Source organism: Penicillium citrinum (genome assembly GCF_028827155.1).
Source record: "Penicillium citrinum strain IBT 23319 chromosome Unknown utg000005l:1.0-1900146.0:1.0-1900348.0, whole genome shotgun sequence".
NCBI lineage: Eukaryota > Fungi > Ascomycota > Eurotiomycetes > Eurotiales > Aspergillaceae > Penicillium > Penicillium citrinum.
The window spans coordinates 347,572-369,998 of NW_026622690.1; the positions used below are offsets into that span (position 1 = coordinate 347,572).

At 47.3% G+C, this 22,427-nt stretch overlaps 6 protein-coding genes across 6 annotated transcripts; 3 read left to right on the plus strand and 3 right to left on the minus strand.

The window, feature by feature from the left end:
* Positions 1 to 1,861: 1,861 nt before the first annotated feature.
* Positions 1,862 to 3,751, minus strand: N7469_005953 (tRNA modification GTPase; the record flags this gene model as incomplete). Its single annotated transcript, XM_056644872.1, has 1 exon — positions 1,862 to 3,751. The coding sequence occupies one exon, from the start codon at positions 3,749 to 3,751 to the stop codon at positions 1,862 to 1,864; it is 1,890 nt and encodes a 629-aa protein (XP_056500110.1).
* An 826-nt stretch (positions 3,752 to 4,577) lies between these two features.
* Positions 4,578 to 10,047, minus strand: N7469_005954 (formin sepA; the record flags this gene model as incomplete). The annotated part of the gene is made up of 3 exons (XM_056644873.1): positions 4,578 to 5,300; positions 5,371 to 8,815; positions 8,876 to 10,047. 3 exons carry the CDS (start codon positions 10,045 to 10,047, stop codon positions 4,578 to 4,580), a joined length of 5,340 nt encoding a protein of 1,779 aa, XP_056500111.1.
* Positions 10,048 to 10,830: 783 nt separating this feature from the next.
* N7469_005955 (uncharacterized protein) lies at positions 10,831 to 11,381 on the plus strand (the record flags this gene model as incomplete). The annotated part of the gene is made up of 2 exons (XM_056644874.1): positions 10,831 to 10,857; positions 10,965 to 11,381. The coding sequence occupies 2 exons, from the start codon at positions 10,831 to 10,833 to the stop codon at positions 11,379 to 11,381; spliced, it is 444 nt and encodes a 147-aa protein (XP_056500112.1).
* Positions 11,382 to 12,209: 828 nt separating this feature from the next.
* Positions 12,210 to 13,592, minus strand: fdh (formate dehydrogenase (NAD+) FDH1; the record flags this gene model as incomplete). Its single annotated transcript, XM_056644875.1, has 3 exons — positions 12,210 to 13,095; positions 13,162 to 13,337; positions 13,410 to 13,592. 3 exons carry the CDS (start codon positions 13,590 to 13,592, stop codon positions 12,210 to 12,212), a joined length of 1,245 nt encoding a protein of 414 aa, XP_056500113.1.
* Positions 13,593 to 18,735: 5,143 nt separating this feature from the next.
* Positions 18,736 to 19,859, plus strand: N7469_005957 (sucrase/ferredoxin-like domain-containing protein; the record flags this gene model as incomplete). The annotated part of the gene is made up of 2 exons (XM_056644876.1): positions 18,736 to 19,098; positions 19,167 to 19,859. 2 exons carry the CDS (start codon positions 18,736 to 18,738, stop codon positions 19,857 to 19,859), a joined length of 1,056 nt encoding a protein of 351 aa, XP_056500114.1.
* Positions 19,860 to 20,364: 505 nt separating this feature from the next.
* N7469_005958 (uncharacterized protein) lies at positions 20,365 to 22,406 on the plus strand (the record flags this gene model as incomplete). The annotated part of the gene is made up of 5 exons (XM_056644877.1): positions 20,365 to 20,791; positions 20,852 to 20,952; positions 21,021 to 21,706; positions 21,781 to 22,246; positions 22,311 to 22,406. The coding sequence occupies 5 exons, from the start codon at positions 20,365 to 20,367 to the stop codon at positions 22,404 to 22,406; spliced, it is 1,776 nt and encodes a 591-aa protein (XP_056500115.1).
* Between the last annotated feature and the right edge of the window lie 21 nt (positions 22,407 to 22,427).

Consider the following 22,427-nt stretch of genomic DNA (forward strand, 5'->3'; position numbering starts at 1 on the left):
TCAATTTACCAAGCCAAGCATCTTGACATGCGGTCTAAATCACGTCTTCACACGTTAGTATCGTTCGGTTCTTCTCGCTTATCCTTGTATCCCACATGCTTTCATGCCCCATCAACCCTTAGAACCAAGCGAAAAGAGAGAGGTATGTCTATGCTAATTTGGAAAATGGAGGCGACCAACATGCAGATGAAGTAATCCTCAACCTTTCCATTGGGTCCCTGACAGCACACTGCAAGGGCACAACGTGGGATTCTTATTTTTATTAATAGTATTCTAACGAATTCTCTAATACTGAAGAATTACAGATCCCGACTTGCACATACTCCGTTCATTTTATTTTTCGACGCTATGTAGAGATAGGAAAGTGGTCTTTTGTTTCTTCCAATTTCTTGACAATTATTTAGTGGGCTGCTGAGATTTTGTTTGATGGCGGGGCTATTCTTAGAATCTGACAAGGAAAACAAAAATTTCCTGAAGTCTCGAAAAATAAGGCCATACTCTTCGAAAATGAAGTACTAACACAAAAAAATCGGAGCTAGCTGAAGAATGTAGTATCATGACATGGAAATCAAAATATGAAACAAGAGGGGGGAAAAAAAAGGAAAGGGGCAGAATACGCCAGCAGTCAAACGTATAAGATTTCAAATCCGATTCAAACGGCCCTTTTCAGGCCCCGAAGGAGTCATCGGCTGAGCCCCCAGTACCTACTACAGTACTAGGTAGTATGTTTCAACTTCCAATCGTAAACGCTCGTCAGCTGAAATTCGACGAAAATTACCAGAAAGAGCTAGAATAAGATAATTATTAATACTAGTATTACACCACCAGAAGCCTCACTCGACTAAGATCCACACCCGTCATCCAGAGGTACGGTAGCATTTAGTCTGGTATGAATCATTCCATGAGTATGGAAATACGGCGTACCAAGCAAAGTGAAGATTGGCACTGTTAGATTGTCTGGTTCTTTCTTGGTCCTGTAAGGCTTCGTGAAGAACACGCAGCTAGCAAATGGGTGGCCCTGACTCAGATTATACACGAGAACGGACCCCGACACTCGTGGATTCTTCGGCTGTTTTCGAAGAGTCTCGTCTAGAAGATTGCCTGAATGAGTGGTACTCATCATGTCCAAATGGAGACGCCCTTTTTTTTTGTCATGATTTATGTCTGTTTTAAGGCAGACTGTATTTTTTTTGGTGGTGGCATTTTTTTGGTATAAATATCAACCGTTGAGGATCCAAAACTCAATCCAATATCTTTCAAGTTCGAATCAGTGCAAATCTATTGAATCGTGACTAGCTTCTTGCTCTTGCTCTTGCTCTTGCTTGATTACATGATCTACCTAGATAATAGGTATACACGTTGCTATACATCTATCTCCATATCTTCTATATTCGTTATCATGTTCTTCGGTGACGATCAAGACAACTCCAGCATGGGTCGTGGTGGTTACAACGGGCCTGCCAGTCGTCAGGACACCACAACCTCTCAAGAAACAAATTGAGTTATCGCAGATCTGCACAATTGTGCAATCAGCAACTCTCTTGAAGACATGACTTTGGTTCCCAGGAACATATCACCCTATGTTCATTGCTGTGAGGGTGGGCAGGACCTGTTAGGTCTTTGCTAGGTCAACCCTCAATCGAGAATTACGACAATCGTTTAATCTCCACTCGGCCTTTGCTTTCTGCATTAGCTAATGACTGCGTCGGTATCGACGTGGCAAAGAAGCTCTGCAGGCGACTCCACTCTTCCTGAACAATCTACCAGTTCAAAAATCATTTGCCGACACAAAATCTACCGAGACAATCATCAGTTTCGCCAATTCAGTCAAGGAAAAACGAGAGGGGTGGGTAGGAGGATCTTACTTCTCAAACACGACTCCGAGCACGTCTTCAACATCTCCACTCTCACCTTTACCGGTGATTCTAGCGAGCATATCTGCAGCAAAACGCAGGTGTTCGGCCGCGGTGACGATATCAATCTCGGATTCATCGACAAAATCACCGAGAGATGAACGAGGCTGAGGAGAATCGGGGTCCCGAGAAGCAGAGGTTTGGAATAGGAAATCTTCCAGATGATCGAGACATTTTTGTAGATTAGAGCTTTGTCGATGAGTAACTCCCAATGAATCCTCCCAATATGAAATATCATATTGGCCACTATCATCGCCTTCCATACCTAATGGTGAAGCAATTTGTTCGAATGTCGAGATTAATCCACGTAGGAACCCTTGTAAATGGCCAGGATCACTCTCGCTAAGTGGCGAGACCCCTCGCTGCGCTTCATTGCAGGAGATTGCAAACACCCGTTCCTTTGGCACAGCAGGGAATATCTCGGAGATAGTACTTTGCAAAACCCTCGGCAAAGGATCATCTCTGTCATCCGCATTCAGCTTATCACACTTATTGATAGCCAGAATCAGACACTTCCCAGCCTCGACACAATCATTGACTGCATCAAGAACCTCAGGTTCAACGAAAAGACGCGGCCCACGAGAACTCTCTTCAATCGAAGCAACAACCACCACAACATCAGATTCCAAGGCCCTCTCCCTCGCCCTTCGAATCCCTTCTTTCTCAACAGCCCCAATAACAATTTGCCCCGAAGAACCCGTCCCATTCCCTTCAGCCCGAATCCCAGCCATATCACCGAGCTTACAATACCATCCCCCAATATCAACACCAACATCAACAATATCTCTCGTCGTTCCCTCCTCAGTACTAACAATAGCAGCCTCCTTCCCAACAACCCTATTAAGCAAAGAACTCTTCCCAGCATTAGGAGCCCCCAAAAGCGCGATCTTAATCCCATTCCTCAATAACTCTCCCTTAGACGCATTCCGAATATGAAACCCAATCTGAGTCCTTAAACCCCGCACCTGCATCGCAACAGAAGAAACTAATTCCTCAGTAGACTCATCAAAATGCTGATCCTCCGAGAAATCAATTAAAGCCTCTAATTCACCACGCGCATAGAGTAACTGTTGTCTCCAATCCTCATAACGTTTAAGTAAAGCATCACTCGAACCTCGAACAGCTAATCGACGCTGCTGTTCCGTATCCGCAGATAATGTATCACCAAGAGCTTCGATCTGCGGGAGACCAAGACGATCATTCATAAATGCTCGACGGGTGAATTCGCCTGGTTCCGCGTACCGAACTACAGCATCAGCGTGACTTTTCCGAGAAATTGCGTCTAGGACGGCTTTCACTATTGCCGGACCACCGTGAATATGTAGTTCGAGGACTTCTTCGCCTGTGACTGTTTTCGGGGCCGGGAAGTAGAGGACTAGGGCGCCGGCGTCTAGTACGGTATTTGTAGATGGAGGGTGGTCTGGGTCATAGAGGGTTCTTAAAGCTGCGAATCGTGGTTTTGGTATTGGGGTATTTGGACAGAGGGATTTGTATATCTGTGCATTGGGCAGCGCGTTAGTATAAGCTTTACGCGGTGACTCCTCTTTCCAGGTCCATACCGAGGTACACGCTGGTCCAGAAATCCGGATAACTGCAATCGCTGCTCTTCCAGGGGCCGTTGACAAAGCATAAATAGTAGAGTCTGCATCAAGCATGAACTGTGTGCGTTTTGTCGAGGAGAAGTTTCGAAAGGGAATTTGTGACCTTGAAGCTTGCGCTTCGCGCATTGGAAGATGACGTCGGAAGAGAAGCTCATTATGTCCTGACGTCTTTGCTTGAGCCCATACTGGGCGTATAGAAACAGCCCGTTTAAGGCTCTGAGTACGACACGCTCGCATGCGCAAAGGATAAGCTTCGAGGCTGAATTGTGAAGCAATAGGTTAATTGTAATGATTGGGAATAATTATGATCGGAGCATTGATTGATAAGGGTCACGTGGGTCGTTCCGATAAGCCGCAATCTCCTTGACCACATCTAGGTGGAATATACTAGTGTGGATTGATATACGCATAGTAAATAAAATATCTTACAGCTACATACAAGTGAAAAAAATAAGAGTGATTCAGAGACAGAATCAGAACTGTGACATCGAATGTAATTCGATGGAAGGCAGGTTTTCCGATCATTGAATTATAAGTTCATGGTCGATAGCGCCATCAATGATAGATAAAAGGAAAATTATGTACAAGGAGAGAGAGAGGAAGAGAGAGGCCACACTTGAATCATGTGACAAAAGTAGGGGGATATGCGGAGGAGCCCTCGACAGACTAGTAAATGTAACAGGGAAGAACCAGAAAAGGAAAAAAGGGAAGAAAAGGAAGGGCGAAAAAGGTGGAAAGACGATGGTATCATGACCCATGCAAAGCTCATCACGAAGTGAATAGAGGAGAAATGGCGGGATCAATGGAGGCGAAAGAGGGGAAAGCAAAGGGAAAAGGGTATTATACAGTCGAGTCGAGGGTGAGTGTATGAGGGTGTGAATATGAAAGTTGGGAAAGTAGGATGCAAGAGAGGAAAAAATGGAGAAAGTTTCCGAGACAGCATCAAGAATCTATCAGACATTAGATTAGGGCCAGCCCGTGGAGGGTTAGGTCTTAATCCGATAATTCAATCGGATGGCTGGAAGATGAACCGTCCGCGGAAGGTTCTTGTGATTGTTGATCATCATGTTGGTCTGAAACAACAATAGAAGGAGGTTCTGATAGCTGTGCTTCTTCTTGAGGGGGGGCTCGGCAAGTGATCATCACCACCAATAGAGTCGGTTCGTGAAGGGGACATGGGCTCTTGTACGGCTGGAAGACCTGATCCGTCGGCACTATCCTTGCTTCCAGTCGTAGCTCCATTACGCCGTCTCATACGGCGATTTCGACGCTCTTCATCGGCGCTCTCTCTTCGTCGTCTCTGACGTTCACCACCTGCGTCAGAGTTACTTCTCAGGCCGAGCAGCATACTAGCCGCGCGGTCAGCAATATCTTCGCCTTCGGATGTTTGCGCCTCCTTGGTGTTCGCATCCCCATCTTCGGGAATAGACGGGCTGAGAAGACCATCTTCATCGGTCTTAGTATTTCCATTGGCTGCATTTTCATTCTCGGCCTTGCCTTCTTCAGAGACACCTCCATCGGGGACATGTTGACCAGAGGCGACGCGAACATTGTGTCGTTCCTTGAGACGAGCACGACGACGACGGTCTCGTTGGTCCTTGGCCTGGGGTGCGGCAGCGCGTAATTTCTCGAGAAGAGAGTCCATTGCGCCGCTGTTGGCAGGTGAGTTTTGTTGCTCTGTCGGAGCAGTACCATTGGCGAGGTTGACATTGATTCGTTTGCGGGCCAGTGAAGCCTCCGTGCGTCTTCTGGCTTCCTCCAAGCCAATATTCTTCTCGCGAGATTTCTATTGAAAATGTTAGCGAATTGATAAATAGGTGATATTCGGCGAAGATTTCAGATGAATAAAAACGTACCTTCCATTCAACCAAGAAGGAAGCCAATTTCGAAAAGAAGTCTCGTCGAGCATTCTCATCGGTATTATCTTCACCATAAAAGACCATGATATCGTCGTATGACTTTACCATCTCATCCAAATAAAGCTGTAACTGCTCAGCCTTGCGTCGAGCATCTTTCATGCTCCGCTGAACCACCTGGCTCACGCGATCTTGAGGATGGAACTTCTTCGGATCACTGAGATTGCCGGCATCCAAGCTGGACTGCACGTTCTTGATATTGTTGATATACTTCTTGGAATCAGTGCAAAGCTGGTCCACATTCACCTTCTGCAGACCAACAACGCCACTGATCTCTTCCGCAAAGGACTCCCACTCGGGATACTGGTTACGAACGATACGTTCGACCAGGTCAGCGAAAGTGGTCTCATTCTTGTCGTCCTTGACCATGCCCAAGCGAGCGAGTGAGCTCAACTTGAACCCCTGAGCTTGTTTATTGGCGTCGTTCATGTAGTTACCGATATCTAAAATCAGGCCAAGAACATTCATGAGAGCGACAGAGTCTCGTAGAGATTCACTGACTCGGACAACTTCCTGTAATCTGGAAGATGTATACTCATATTCTTGCTCATACGAACGTGTCAGGGACAGTGCACGCATTCTTGCCTTCCAGTAGTGATTCAGTTCATAGGCGGTTGAAAGGTAAAGCTGATCCTCACGGGTGAGTTCACTAGGATCTTGTTCGCGCTCAGAGGTAGCAGCGCCTGGGACAGTCCAGTCCCGACTATAAGGTGCCATCAACTTCGCGACATTCTCGGGAATGGTGCACATTTCATCTCTTTGTAAGAAGTCCATGACAACCATGTTGTCCAGAATTTCTCGATCACAATGGATAATCATTTGAACCACATGATCAGGCGGGAACTGGGAGAACTTGGCCAGAGCAATCTGGAAGTTCTTGGAAAGATCATTTGAAATGATCTGCTTCTTGTCCTTGCGTGCTTTGGCAGCTGTGCTGGCCCCGAAGATCTTGGTCTCCTTCGCTCTAAAGAGTCGTTCAACCTCGTCCAAAACACCCTTCTTAGCCAGGTCTGTATATTTCTGTTCTTTCTCTTCAGCAGAAACGGCATGTGCAGCCCAGACTGTTACTTCGGGAGTATCAACCTTGTCCCAGTGAACCTTCTTTAGATTGTTCTTAGGAGCGCCGAACTTCTTCATAGGAACAACGGAGTTTTGAGTTATATAAGATGCTTTCCAGCCAGCGCCCAATGGAGCACTTGGTGGCGGAGGGGGAGGAACGAATCCACCCTTGGCTCCAGGGGGTGGAGGGGGTGGAGGAGCACCAGAACCACCCGGAGGTGGTGGCGGGGGAGGCAGACCAAATTTCCCTCCAGGGGGAGGAGGGGGAGGAGGAAGGCCGGGAACACCCTTGGCACCACCTGGAGGTGGAGGAGGTGGTGGGAGACCACTGCCACCAGGTGGCGGAGGAACTGGGAGTTTGGCGCCACCAGGAGGTGGAGGAGGAGGTACAATTGCACCACCCGGAGGGGGCGGAGGTGGAGGTGGCATAGCCTTTGCATCTTGCTGAACTTTTTGCTCTGGCAGAGGTTTGGCTTCATCTTCAGCAGCAGTAACATCCTCCACGGCAACATCCTTCTCTTCACCTGCAACGCCGGTTCCTTCGGGTCCTTCATCATACTTGGGAACCTTAGAAGCAAGCTCACCAAGCAAGCCGGTAGCCTGGGCAGGGTCAAGACGAGGCCGCTGTAATTCCACCAAGCGAGGTTTCTCATACACAGCCTCTTCATTCTCATCAACGGGAGAAAGAGCCTTGTCATCAGGAGATTCCTCCATATCAGGAACATGGCTGCGTTTCCGATAAACAGATCCAAGAGATCCGGGATCCAGGTTGCGGCGAGTCTGCTCAGTAAATTCGTCACCCGAGTCATCCTCCCCGTCCATCTTCTCACGCAGCTCACGGAGACGGTCAGAGGGACCATGCTGGCCCCAGACCTTACCCTCAAGCTTGAACTGTGTTTTAGTTCTCTCCAGCTGGCGCTCGAGTCGTTCCATAAGGCGCTCACGGTCGAGAATTCCAGGCATTTGGGACGGATCGGCCGATGGTTCTTGGTCTGGGTTGGCAGCTTTCCGAGCATTGGACGCAGCAATGTCCTGGGCATCCCGAAGCATCAGATACAGCTCCCGGGTCTCCAATTCATTGCGTTGCAATTCCTGCGCACGCAGTCTCTGCAGCTCACTGGCCTCGGCTTTCAGATTCTCATTTTGGCGAGCTTGGAGCTCGATAATGCCTGTCTGCTCATCAATCTGCTTTTGAAGCTTCTTGACTAAGCCCTCCGCGCCAAGTTCCACCTGAGCTTTCATCTCATCGCGCTCAGCTATGGCAGCCTCCGCAATTTGACGAGCTTCTAGTGATTCATCGTAGACACGTCTCGCCTCGGCATCGGTATGAAGTCGATCCAGCAGACTTTGTACCGTGAAATTCAATCCCTGTCTTAGATCAAGGTCGGGCAATCTCCTGTCCATGGCGACATAACTCATCATGGCGTCTACAAGCTGGAACATTCGTAGACCCTCTTCGCCAGAGTTCTCACGGATAAGCAACATATGCTGCATAGCCGAGAGGAAGTAGTCGTGCGACCTCGTCCCATTAATCTTCGTTGCAATGGCATCTGCAATTTGAAGGGGATCGCTCATATCCTTGACTTCGCCCTCAACGCTATCCTTCATACTGCTGCCCTCCCGTTGAAGAAGATCCTCGTAGTCGATGGCCTCATTCTCCCGGAAACGCTCGATCTGCTTGTCAATAACCTCATATTGGAATCCTTCCATCTTGGTCAAAAGACGCTTGACACCGCAGGAGATGAATTGAGCGCGAATATGGCATCGTAATTGCAAATCGGTCTCTGCTCCATCAACCAACATGTTGATGAGGATCATGGTTGAAACGGCATATTCCATGAGCAAGTTCTCCATGCCAATACCACCACTGCGGTACTCCTCACTTGCACCAACCAAGCTTCCCATTTTACCACGGCCGTCGATAGTAACTTCAACGATTCTCATCCAGGCGTCGAATCGGCCAGTTTCATTATGATCATGCTTGACTTTGTCCATGGACTGGAGTACCTTTTGGTGTCCTTGGCCTTCAGCCCAGTGACACAGGAAAGTGAGAACTTCGCTCACAAGCTTTCGAGTGTTAAGACGAGGTGAGGCTAATGAGTTGACGAGCGCAACAAGGACGCCTTGATGCTCGAGTGCATCATCAGCACCATATTTGTTGTTCATAAGACCTTTCAAACATTTTGCAATGTCATATTCACGGTCAAGGTCTTTGTCGCCGGTTGGAGGAGCTGGGACTGGGCCAGAGGCTTTTCGTCGGTTGATCTTTTGAAGAACATTGGTGAGAGCAACTTGACCCTGTGCTTCAACGAAGGCTTTCACCCAACTATGAAAATAGTCAGTAATTGTTCAGCTGTTCTTCTGAATGAGAGATAGGTGAACTTACCTGATAGGCTGTGTTCGCAAACTGACGCTCAAACTCGCCAGCTGCTTTGATGTAATAGTATCATCCATCACTTTCTTCACATACCACTCCGGACTACCTTCCTCATCGGCACGTTCCAGAAGACCCGAGAGACCATCATGTCCATGTGTTTGACGAGCATTCTGTCGTCGCTTCTGCTCTCCTTGTAACTCTGTCAAACGATCCTGGTGCACTAGGGTCCATTTCTTAGAGGCAGGATAAGACAGCATTTGCCTCTTTGCCTGATCAGGAAGATTTTGCCATCCACGCTTTTGCATAAGGTCCAAGAATAGCTGATCGACGATGCGGTCGTCTCGAGGTCGAGTCAGGTAATTATCAGGCGGGCGAGGTACGGCTGCGGGGATAGGCTGATGCTGCGAGGGAGCGTTCGATAACCTTCCGGCACTGGCGCTGCTCGGGAAAAAGGTGTTGCGATCGTTTGAATGAGAGCTTGTGAGGGTGCGAGATGAGGGTTCTGAGGGGAAGTAGTTTGAGCCCCGCGTATTCGATGAATGACCAGAATATACACTCGCCTGGTCAAGCGATGTGCGAGAATTTGATGAAGAGTCGATAGAGGAGCTATGTCCCATAGTCGGGTTCGTTGTTGAGCTTCCAGGCCGTCCCCATTGTTGATATCGAGCCCCTCTATCCCCTGAAGAACTACTGGTCATCGTCATATTCGATCCATGCGGGGGTGGTCGCGGTCCAGAGGGATGGGAGCCGTATCCATTCGGTGCAGAAGTAGAAGTAAGCGTTGGATACTGGTGGAAATCTCCGCCAGTCTTGCCAATGTGGTTAGGGGAGGGTTCGTGGCGAGATTCAGGCCGAGAGTTGTCGATCGCGATAGGTGTTCTTGTATCTGATGGGAGAGACTCGAAAGGAATCGACGTTATAACTCCAGCCGTCGGCGCAAGACTTCCAGGATCCATATCATGGGTCATATCGACAGATTGAATCGAAGAACGTTTCGAATAGCGGGACGAGCGAGAGCCCGCCGCGCTACCGGGCGGCGCCAGGCTATCGTAAGAACCTCCATATCCGTCGTATCCCTGCGAACGATCCTCTGTAGGCCGATCCTTATACAGTTTCCCCCCAAAGAAAGATTTGCCAGCCGATGTTTGCCTCGATTTGTCGGCGTTTGCATGGGCGGGCATTTTGGCGGGCTGTCCCTATGAAGTGACAGGGAGCAGCATAAAGAGCGCACTCCCTTAACACAACTTTAGATCAGGACGAAAGAAGTTAAATCGTGTTGTAAATCGTAGCGGGGGTCGATCGCTATGGATCTGGTGGAGGAAAATGGTGACATTCACGATTAGTCCGAAATGGTGTTTTTGTCCCTCCCTGGCTTAGTTAGTATATCTTCCCGCTTCGGTTGTGATGGCATAGTGGCTTTGAATTGGGAAAAGGGTCAATGAGAGGGGAGGCGCACTTATGGTCGACTCACCACACAAAGGAAAAATAACCAGAAATATGAAACCGGACGAGGGTTGCAATATGCAAGTCCCAGTGAATCCTGACGCCAGGGTCGATCAGACAGAAGCACGGGCATTTCAATGGGAGTGCCTGATTAGGGGGCTGCCACGGAGAAACTCTCCGACCGAGCGGCTTAGTCATGGTCAGGCTGCTATTATTATTCCATCCGGGGAAATCCAGGAACATTCCTCTACTGAACTCAACTCAACTCAACTTCAATTTCAGCTTTTGGCCGGGAGGGATCAGAGGGAGCAGAAAGAATACATTCACCGGAGATGCCTTAGACTCTTTCATCAACTACTTTTGCAATCATTCACACCGCATAACCACCGGCCTTGATTCAATGCACACTGCCGATCCCAACGATAAACACAATCTCAGGAACATAATCCAAACCTGATCGCAAAGACATTTCTTTCCAATTCGCTTCAGCACATCCATTTACTAAAGGGGACTCTTTCACAATGGGTTCCTCTTTGACTTTCGCAAAGGTTCGCTCCTATCCTCTTATCAGCAATACACAGCCCCGTCGTCATGGCCCAGAATTAGGCCTCTCCCCGACACAGAACTCACAAGCTAACACGTACTCACTCCTTAGACAATATTGATACCAGCATCCATCGCGTTAACTGTCTACCTCCTCTTCTCACTTTTGATCATCCCCTTCTTCCGACGCTACCAACAACGCTACTCCCAATATCTACCCCTGCACGCTATATCCGCCCATACACTTTCACTGCGCGATCGTATAGCCGATACCGTCATGCGGCTTTTTCTTCCATCCTCATGGAGACGAGGAGGCAATCTGGATGAACATGATAATATCAGTATAGATGATGAAGAAGGGGAACTCATGACCGGAATGACTATGGAGGCCGCGCGGCGGGAGGCTCTAGAACAACGGCGTGCTTTAACTGTGGATTCTACTAGTCGTCTTGGGCGAGACCTTGAAGAGGGGTTTATGGATGATAGTGATGAGGAAGAACATGATAGGAGGACAGGCGCAAGTCGTTAACTTTGATTGTTCTTTGGCCTTCTATTTCCTGTTCAAATTATATGGCATGGGCGGCGTTACTTTATGTTTGATATAGAGCGATCTTCATACTAAATGATGGTACATATTGATGGCTATGAATGGACTGGCATTGAAATTCAGGATTTGTACGATCTTAGCCTCAATCAGTTTGACCGCAATGGAATCTATACTGCTACTACACCTGGATAGTGTAGTACCTCACATCCGTAGTGTCATACTATTGTAAGGACTGTGCCTCAATCGTGCACTGAGATGATTTCCAGTTGTCCGGTACTCATATTCAATTATTAATACTAATCATGAATGCTGCTCACAAGCAATACTGACCTGTCAAATATCAACTTAGTTCATACGGGATCCACTCAGATGTGATTTTTTGTTCTGGGCCTGCCAATCCTCTAAGATCGACAGTGCCCCACTTCGATTATCAGGAAGATGCGGAGCCCCTCGTTCAGGTTCGATATGAGGATTAAGGAAATCAAGAGAATATGTATACTCAGAAGTATTGATGAGCGAGATGAAGGTGCGACAGACGCATACAACTTATATTGAATATGATCTCATCTAGAAGGATCAGTTGGAGAGACACAGACTATAAGCATTTACAAAGGGGGAGACTGATATATATATATGTACTAGATGTCATTTCATTGGTATCGTGGATGCTACATTTTGAAGCATAGTCCCTGCCTATGGCAAATCAGGATCAAGAATATGAACAATCAAAGAAGACAAACAAAAAGGAAAATCATAAAAGAGCCAAAGACCGAGCCGGTACTAAGTCGCAAAACTTTTTCTGTTCGAAATTTACTTGCGCTGACCGTAGGCCTTGGTGGCATAGTCACCCTTGTGAACAATCAGATCCTCAGGGCGGTAGTCGTGGCGACCAGAGAAGTAGCTGTCCAGAATGTTCTTGGTACCCTGGGCATAACGGATCTGGGCATCAATGGAGGTACCCGACATGTGGGGAACCATGGCGTTACCACCGCCCCAGGGGTGCTGAGCGTAACGGAGAGGGTGATCCTTGGGAGCGGGCTGGGGGAACCAGACATCACCACCATATCCGCGGAGGTGACCAGACTTAAGAGCCTCAGCGACGTCCTCCTTGACGACGATAGCGCCACGAGCGGTGTTAACGAGCCAAGCACCGGGCTTCATCTTAGAGATGAGATCCTTGTTGAACAGACCGCGGGTCTTCTCGTGCAGGGGGCAGTTAATGGTGACAACGTCACACTGAGCGAGCATCTCCTCGAGGTTATCGACACGACGGCAACCAATCTCCTTCTCGGTCTCAGGGCTCAGGGGCTGGTAATCGTAGTACAGAAGCTCCTTGCAGTCGAAGGGCTTGAGACGGCGCAGGACACGCTCACCGATACGGCCGACAGCGACGGTACCGACGACCTTGCCCTCAAGATCATACTCGTTCTTGGCGACCGCAGCAACGTCCCACTCACCGCGCTGGATCTGCTCGTGGGCAGGGACGAAGTTACGGACCAGAGTCAGGATGGTCATGACAACGTGCTCAGCGACGGAGACGACGTTGGAGCCGGTGACCTCAGCAACGGTGATACCACCGTTGGTGGTGTTGGCAGCGTTCAGGTCAACGTGATCGGAACCGATACCAGCAGTGACAGCGAGCTTGAGGTTCTTGGCCTTGGCCAGACGCTCAGCAGTGAGGTAACCGGGGTGGAAGCTACGAAGAGCTATGTTAGCTGGATATGTTTGCGCCAAGCTTGCAATATGAATATGGAGAACTTACGGAGTGGTGATGATAACCTCAGCGTCGACAAGCTCCTTGTCGAAGGTGGAGTTCTCGCCCTCCTTGTCGGAGGTGGTCACGAGAGTGTGACCGGCATCCTCGAGCCACTTGCGAATACCAAGCTCGTTCTCGGTGGTACCGAGAAGACCAGGTTGCTGCTTGGAGTGCTCACCACCCTATTCAAAACAAAATCAGTCATCAATATAAGCTTCGGGGCTGTTGAATTTCATTCAAAGAGGATCACTTACGTCGTAGAGGACCAGAAGAACCTTACCCTGAAGATTGGCAGATGCGGTTAGCGTACGGGCATTGGAAAAAGAACCAGCCAGAGGCGTCTTGATAAAAGATGAAGAAGCTGGTCTCAAAGAGCCAGATATAAAGTTGGCGGCAGGCCGTCGGAGTTGAGAAGAAAGGGAACGGATAAATACCATTGTGAAGGATGTGATTTAGAATGAAGATAGTAAAAAATAGCTAGAAGTGAGAAGCTAGAATGAGGGTCAGCGAATTGCCTTTTATAAGATATAAATTCAGTGAAGCTCCGGAAAAACCGGTCCAAGTCGATGAAGTCAATTGCCCAAAACGGCGTTGGAGAACGACGCGGCGGCTAATGAAGAGAAGAGCGGGGGAAGAGTGGAGAATATGCAGGACCAGAGAATAGGCTCTAACAGAGCTCGGACTCTATGATGAGGCGCAAGGGGTGAAGATCGATTTGGGATTTGTGTATATGTAGAAACATACCTTAAGAAGTAGGGAAGATGATGATGTGAAGGAGGATGAAGTGAAAAAGTAAGATTGAAGCCGGCTAGGAGACCCAAATATATAGATGAGCGAGGCCCCTCTCTGTGCCCCTCCTCGGACAGCAAAAGGCAAACTGACAACAAGCTGTGTGGATGGAGCCCCGAACCCAAAACACGTCGTACTCCCCTCAGATCCCAGTTCGATTTGTTCTCAAACGGGACGGAAGTCGGACGGGGTCACCGGTGGATGGGGAAACGCGCCACTCACAGTGGACGTTACTCTCTCCGCATGAGGGACAGGAGGGGGAGAAGAGAATGTGGTTCGTGTTCATCTCAGCCCACTCTGCATCCGCTCATCCAGTCTAGTCGCTTAGTCCCGGAGTCAATGTTGCTTGTCACTTTTTGATAATCCATTGTACATACACTTTCACTAGAGTAGAGTACCTCATGGGTGTGATTGTAGTATGTGTCTTGCTTGATCAGCCAATTACTATACAAGGCGGAGAGGAGCGACTATGGTGCGGGGAACCTTCAATTTTGGACCTTACAGATAGATCTACAGAGCTCAGTGTATGAGCTACTACTGTGGTAATATGGTAATACTGTATGTACATTCCAGAAGATTAACTACAGCACAAGGCTCGGTTTCATTCCCGGTAACCCGCTCCGTTCATCCATTTCAGTCATGTACAGCAAATGTCAATCTCGCGCATACCGCAAGACCTCCCGCAGGTCAGCCCATAACCTTGCAGAGGGAGACTTGTCCTGTTTCAGACTAGTTACCCCGCTGAGGGGTAGCTGACATAATGAGGGGTAACTTTTGTATGCAAACAAAGAAAACAGAAGAGAACAAGGAATTATTCCAAAGCCGCGGAATTCCAAAAAAAAAGATGGAGTTGGGGTTATTGACCCGGCGGCAATTGAAAACCTCTCGGACATCAGGAAAAGATACTAAAGATAACCATGATTCCCGAATTCCATGAGAATCCACTTTCTCCGGAGCCCTGCCCGAACCATCTCCGTTCTTGTGCCGACTTTCGGCCCTTATCGTTACACTACATACAGAGTACACCAGGTTGTTTTCTCCAACTTCGCTGGACCCGCTCTCTAAATTGTGCCCTCTTTTCTCCTTCGGGGTGAGGAGGTTGTTGGAGAATTGACCCTCACGGATCCACTGATGTATGAGGACACTTTTCAAAGACACGGCTTCTCTTGCCGGGATGAATAACCTGATCGAGATGGAATTGTGAGGGGGAGGAAATGCGTCCAACAGCTTCGCTGAAATTCGCGAAGTATCCGTCTCTGCCTTCGTTCGATGAAATGACCACAATGTCCCGATTGAGCATATCGAATTACACTCTGCCAGCGGATGAGAGAAATCATTACTCTTCTTGAGATCCATCAAGAATTGAGACGCGATACGATCATGGCGGACCCAGAATTTGAATTCTGAATTGAGTCGCAGTTCGTGCTGGTCGCGTGCACATTCGCGTGTACAGCGACTGCCCAGCAAATCTGGAAATCATCACTTCGGCTTATGACAGAGGTAGCGATCTATCCTGGTCGCAAATTGTTACATCACAGATTTACACATTTGTGCCAGATGAGCAGGTTTGTTGACGACCTTCCTCTCAGCCATGGGTGAATTTTATTCGAATGACCGTCTTAAGGCGGAGTGATCTACCTTGGCTTCACAAGTCTCTCCTCACCAGCGCATCCGAGACGCAATAGTAATATCAGAATCGTCGTTTCAGAAGTCCTAACCATTGCCTAATGTATTTTATCTCAGATCGGACATTTCAGACTCCTGCCTATACCTCTACTCGGTCACTATTCGAAAGATCACGACACAATACCCCGCGCAAGAATTTTCCATAATATTGAGATTATTTTCAAATGGAGGGATGGCTGCAGATAAACCGAGACCATTGCGTAAATCAGCCCCGGTTTCGAAAAGATTACCCCACTCAGCGACAATTCTAGTTTCGGGCGGTGTTAAAATTCGATTTGGAGTAGTGAGTCGTGTACACACCCACGCATGGAGACGAGGTTTTGATAAAAAACTGCATGGAGTTGTGAAAAGAAGCACTGGAATGCGCTACCTCATTTTTACTGCTTTACTATATGTGCAAAGAAAGTGCATTTGCAGAGTCCAGATATGGCGCTGATTCAAAAATCCCGATCCACGCTGGTAAATTTAATTCTTCGTTCTCGAACGAGAATTAATGCCTGGATCTACTCACTGCATCAGACATACTTGGAAGATTGTTTATAGGTTGTTTACTTGATTCGTGAGCGGCACATCTGATTTGACCGAATTGGACAGCGCTCATACTTCGTGAAGACGTTCCATGGATTCGCGGCGCAGCGGTTCTGCAAAGAGCGCCGATATCCATTACATCAAAAAGTCGTGTTGAAATAGTTACGATTTGCTAGCTATTCAATCTTCACTCACAAATATCTTTCACTATTTAAACCAACTTATCTCTTCGTTAGTCTTGATCAACATCACCAACTAACTTGAAAAAAAGCCATGTCTAACGCTGAAGGTCGATATTAAACTGATTCTTAACTAACCCCGTTTACTATACTAATGTCTAGCTTAGATTATCCTTGGGGCGAGCAAGGTACCGAGTTACCTGCTTATCCTACAGAAGCGCGTCTCGAGTCTCCTACGATACTACCTCCATTTCCTCTGCCAATCCAATCTCTACCAAGAAATCTCACTACCACCAGTCTACCTCAATATACAGCTTCAAAACCCCCTTCATACCGATCTGATATATCTTCTGGGCCTCGAGTGATCTCGTATGACTCGTATCTCGCTCTAGTACAAGAAAGAGGAGGAACAGTTCAGACGGGATCAGCGAATCACTCGAATCTACTTCGAACCTGCATGACGAAATGAGGAGAGATCATACTGTTTCTTTTAAGAGTGATTGTCTTCATTATCTTGCTTCCTTTCCTGGTATTGGGCGGTTCAATTCAATTCTGCGCTTCCAATTGTGAAATAGGAGCCATCATTATTTTCTGCGTGGCAACTTTTATATTTGCGATTATCTTGCCTCTTATAAACTTCCAATATTTGTGAGACGCTGACCATTTCATGCGGACATGCCTGTATGTCTATGCTGGGAAATAACACGAGCTGTAGGAAGATTATGCAGAGGCAGTGCAAATGAAGCTGCAAGAATGTTGAAAGCTTGGTGGCATATGAAAACTGATGTGGCTGGCCGATATGGTGAAGGATTCAGTCCATGAATACTAGTCATATTGTGGTATTACTAGATGTTTGAGATTATTGAGAAATCTGATTCTGAGATACAGCTTATTATGAAATTTCATAATTAAATAATCACCTGGCGCTAGATTAAAATGCCCATGTTCATGCTTCTGGTATCTACTTCGCACATTTATAGTACCGGTGAGTGTTTATTTATTATCAGTCGTGGTAAGCCGTTGTATTTATTCCAGTATGACCTTGTAGTGCCCGGATCCAAGTAGATCAATAGCTAGACAAGAGTCCAATGATAAAGTTAAAGCATATCAGTTTAATTGAAGATCCTCCAAGAAGTCCATCTGTTCAGCCTCAACATGCACTATTTGTTTCGTCTCCAGTGGTTTCAAAGGCACATTGAACTCCTCATAATAAGAACAAATACACTCTTGGCAATTCTCTGCTTCAGTGATGCTGTAAGACTCACCACTGCAATGTTCGCACATATCCTGCGTACTAATCACAACATCAAAGGCCATCATTAGACGACCGAAGATATGCTCCGCATCTGGATTCATCCAGATTGAATTTTCTACTTCACCACCCTCAAGAAAAACCAATATATTGTGAGAGTTCATCGGAGGATCCACTGGTATTGAATGCAGCTGAAACAGCCTAAGGCTACTAATGGGTGGCTGTAAGAGCAGCATTCGTCGCCAACTTGCTTCCTCACGAATATATGCTTCAGCCTTGTGCGGATTATTGAAGATGTCCAGCGACGTAGGAAAGGATTCCTGATTCCCACTTGGGAAAAAGGAAGGGAAGGTCTCGATAAGAAGGGGGTTTATAATCCTCTCAGCTTGTTGTCCTTCAATGGGATTGAAGAAACAATGTTTTTGAATAGATGGAAAATCTCGAACTACATTTCTCCAGGTCTGATATGTTCTCTATACACTGGTGAGAATTGTGCGCATGTCCAAGTGTAGAAGGGCTTGTTCCTGGAGCTCTGTTCCAGCTCTGTTCGAGGTATTTTGCTTGGCTTCTAGCATCATGGGGTTGGATAGTGACTCTGTGTATATTTGGAATCTGACGAAGTGATCCTTTTACCAAAGGCTGAGGTAGTCTGCTCCACCACCTTGCTGCAGCCAAGCTTGACGCCAAAGTACCTTTTTATGTCATTGTTGATTGGTGTATTGCAGAGTCGTGTCAGGTGCTGTTTTCAAAATGGTCAAGATGCTTTGTTGCGGTGTATTAGTGTATACAGTGACGATATCTCCCAGTTCAGAGGTGACCCTGCTTGAATTTGAGCGGTGCCACTGTTTGTTTTGCTTTTCATGTTGCGTAGTGGTGGAAGTTGGAAACTATAAAACCAGGGCGGATCGTCTACGAATGAGATGCGGCGGTTGATAATCCCGCTATCTCCGCTCCGAGATTTCGGAGATGATGGAATGTCCCCAGGAACATATCTAACACTTTTTCTTCTCTTTACCTCTACACCAAATCTCCCGCTTTAATATACCACTCTCTTATGCTTAGCAAGGCCAATCTGGTCTAGGATCTCCGAATACCTTCAAACCATCTCTCATGAGAGCGCGGTCCGCAGTGCTCGCGCAGTCGCTCATGCGCGACTGGAGCGGGCAACTCCATCGAAGCTCCAGAACTGCTCGATTACTGTCAACTACTACAAGTCGCGCGAGTCGCCTCCGCGCGCGACTTGATATCCCCCCTCCATTCCCTGTTACCAAGTCCTGCCCCGAGCCGAGCTGCAATTGTCCACCCACACCAAATATGCCCGAGGGATTACCAATTGATCACCACCAAACCTTAAATGGGACAATGGCTGCCTATGCGCAGCAACTTCTGATATGTACCGACCAAAGGGACTGGACAAGTCGTATTGAGAATGATGGAGAAAACAAAGGGTGGGGTAATCTTGTGCGAGGCCTTAAGCGTTTACTAGGTCGAGGTGGTCCATATCTTGATGTTTGTCGCTCTATTCCCCTCTTCCTCGTGAGAAACAATTCTGACCATGTATACACTAAAACTTTTAGCCCTTTAATAATGTCCTCGTCAGCGCATCCTCTATCACCCCCGCTACGAATAACAATGCCTCTACTGCATCCGCATTTCTTTTCCCCAGCTTCAAATATATCCCCTCTATACCAGTCGAAGATGGATCCTCTGATATATCTGCCAATCTAACTTCATTCGTCCGTGGTTTCCTTCTCCCCGAGCGTTTACACGATATGCACTCTGCACTTCCGAAAGCCAAACAAGCAGACATGACCCGGGCCCCAGAATTAGCAAGCCAATTCAATGGGATAATCGACATCAATCACTCTCCGACAATCTTGATTTGCGGACATGGTGGTCGTGACATGCGTTGTGGACTTATGGCACCTGCTCTCGAAAGCGAATTCGAGCGCGTCCTCAAAACACAGGGATATACATCTGCAGGAAGTGACGGTACGATCATTGACGGACCTAATCATGCGAACATCGGCTTGATCAGCCATGTTGGTGGACATAAGTATGCGGGAAATGTTATCGTATACATCCCGCCGAAGATGACACTGGGAGAATCTCCCGAGCCTCATCCCTTGGCTGGCAAAGGTATTTGGTATGGCCGCATTGAACCTAAGCATGTGCAAGGAATCGTTGACGAAACTATTCTTGGGGGTAAAGTCGTGGCTGATCATTTTCGTGGAGGGATTGATCGTAATGGTGATATTTTGCGAATGTAGAAAAATCATTAAGTTTAACTGTACATAGACTAAGGTATGTATGAATAGATCTATCGAGCATATATCAATCCAGATGCATATACGAAGGATTTTTTGCGAGTGTAGAAAATCATTAAGTTTAACTGTACATAGACTAAAGCTTACCCAGCTGTGGGTAGGAGAGTGCCCACTCTACAGGTGTACTTAACTTAAAATCTACTCTTCTAAATGACGGGCCTATGAGATATTAGCTGAAAACAATTTGCGCGTACGGTGATTGGCTGAGATCCGGAAATTTTGAGTGATCTTCACTTTCGGCTTCAGCTTGTTGAAGCAACCTGAAGCTGAAAGTGAACACATCACATCTGCAACACACCGCAAGGTGGTTATGGAAACAAGTCTCCACGTAGTAGATAGAATGTTGGGTTTCAGTGCCTATTTCTCTCCCTCCTGCTTTATTTTTAAAACATTCATTTCTGAATATTCCCTATTCCCCCCCCCCCTCCCGGCGACAATACCACGTACAATGACTGTTATTATTCCACCGCAAAATGAAGCGAATCTCGAGGCGACGAGGCGTCTCTTGGCTGAGGTTGTTAACGAAGGATTAGCAACTGCTACAGTAGAATCATTGAATTCTTCAGAGGAGCGGTTTCTCGTTTTGAGTGGCAACTCCAGGGATGCCGAACGGCCTGCTTCCAATAGGATTAGGGTTGGCTTGCAGCCAGATACACACATCTGCCTTCGAGATGGCAAAGTGATATCCCTAGTACGACCAAATAATCTAAGACCACCAGTAATATTATCAGACGACAACGGCACCGATGTCAAGACAACCCTGAACCCTGAAACTATCTTTGATGCTATGCGGCCTTGGCTTATGGATGATGGTGCAGATGAACCAATGTTGGAAGAAATAGGGAAAGAGTTAGCAAACTCTTGCAATAACCAACGTATGTAAACCACATCCCCTCAGAAAGCCATGTGATGGGATGTTCATACTCTTTCAACAGTGAAATGGATTCAAATGATGGAATCACGCAAGCCTCTGGGCTTAAACTCGAAGTCTTTAGACTGGGAGAGAGCGCTAATCACTGGACACCCAACTCATCCTGTGAGGAATTTATTCGAAGATAGCATTGCAGTCAATGTGCCATGCTAACAAATTTTTGCGCGTGTTAGTACCATCGTTTATGCTATGCGCAGGCACCGTTGAAACCTTTCCACCCAAAGGATCTGGCTGATATGCTTACACCATCGTTGGCTTTTCTGTCGGTGCCTCGTTCAGACATGCTTGTTTCGGGATTATATGAGGAGACCCTGGAACCTTTACTCCAAAGGCTCGAGATCCCAAAGCCATACTCGGATAGATTGGTTGTTCCATGTCTCACCCAGCAACTACCAGCCGTCCAGCTCTATTTCCCCAATGCAATCGTCGTGAAGACAGTCTCACACTGTGCCGACGCATTGGCCTCGATCCGTACCTTACAGACACGGCCGGAATTAGAATTTCCTTATCACATCAAACTCTCACTCGCATGCCAGATCACTTCTGCTCTTCGAACTATAACGCCCTGGACGGCAGTTGGTGGACCCTTCTTTTCGGATCTATTGAAGAGATTCTTGCCTCAAAACTTATGGGTGTATCGAGAAGTCGGTGCCGTAACGGGGGCCCAAGAAGACTTTAGTAGAGCCAAGCATCTGTCATGTATTTTGAGAGATGATCTTGAAGCGCAAGCGAAGGCGAACAATGAGATGCTAGTACTGGCTGCCGCCCTTGCGCACCATCTTCCAGGCACCAATCGTTCATACGCAGAGTTCTTGTTCAACCTGAAGACATCTCAAGACAAGAAAGAGTGGCTGCAAAGGTAGTACCCATCCCGCTATAAAGTGCCGCAGGAAAGAGAAGAACAAGTCATATAACTAAACAATCTTGACCTAGATATATCGACTGCATATTCAAAGCTGTACTTCCACCTCTCGTTGACTATGGAATTGGTGTAGAAGCGCACGGTCAGAACCTGGTTGCCCGTATATGTCGTCAAACAGGCGAAGTTAAAGGCTTCGCAGTCCGTGACTTCGGTGGTATCCGACTACATGTTCCGACTTTGAAGAATAAAGGCGTCGATTTCAGCTCCATACCCTCCGGCAGCGCGGTGATGACAGATAAATTGCACAACGTTTGGTCCAAGGTACACCATGCAGTGATACAAAATCATATCGGCTCTTTGTTAGGTGCTCTAGGGCTTGATGATCCAAGCGGATGGACCATTGTGCGTGACATGTTGTCTGCTGTCCTGAGACCAGAGCAGAGTGCCCCAGGCAAACAACTTTATGATTTCTTCTTGGGTGATACGATGCCATTTAAATGCTTCTTGCGGATGCGAATGGAAGGGAAATACCGCGATGTGAGTTGTCTCTGAATTTTTTTTTTTTAATTTATACACAAACTGACTCTGAACCCTCTCTTAGTATGTGGAGAGAGAAATCCCAAATGTGCTTCTAATGGGCTCGTCTCAATGGGATGATACTCTAGCAACGTACAAGCCAGCGCTACATCGTACCTGAATATGATTATCCAGGCGCTTT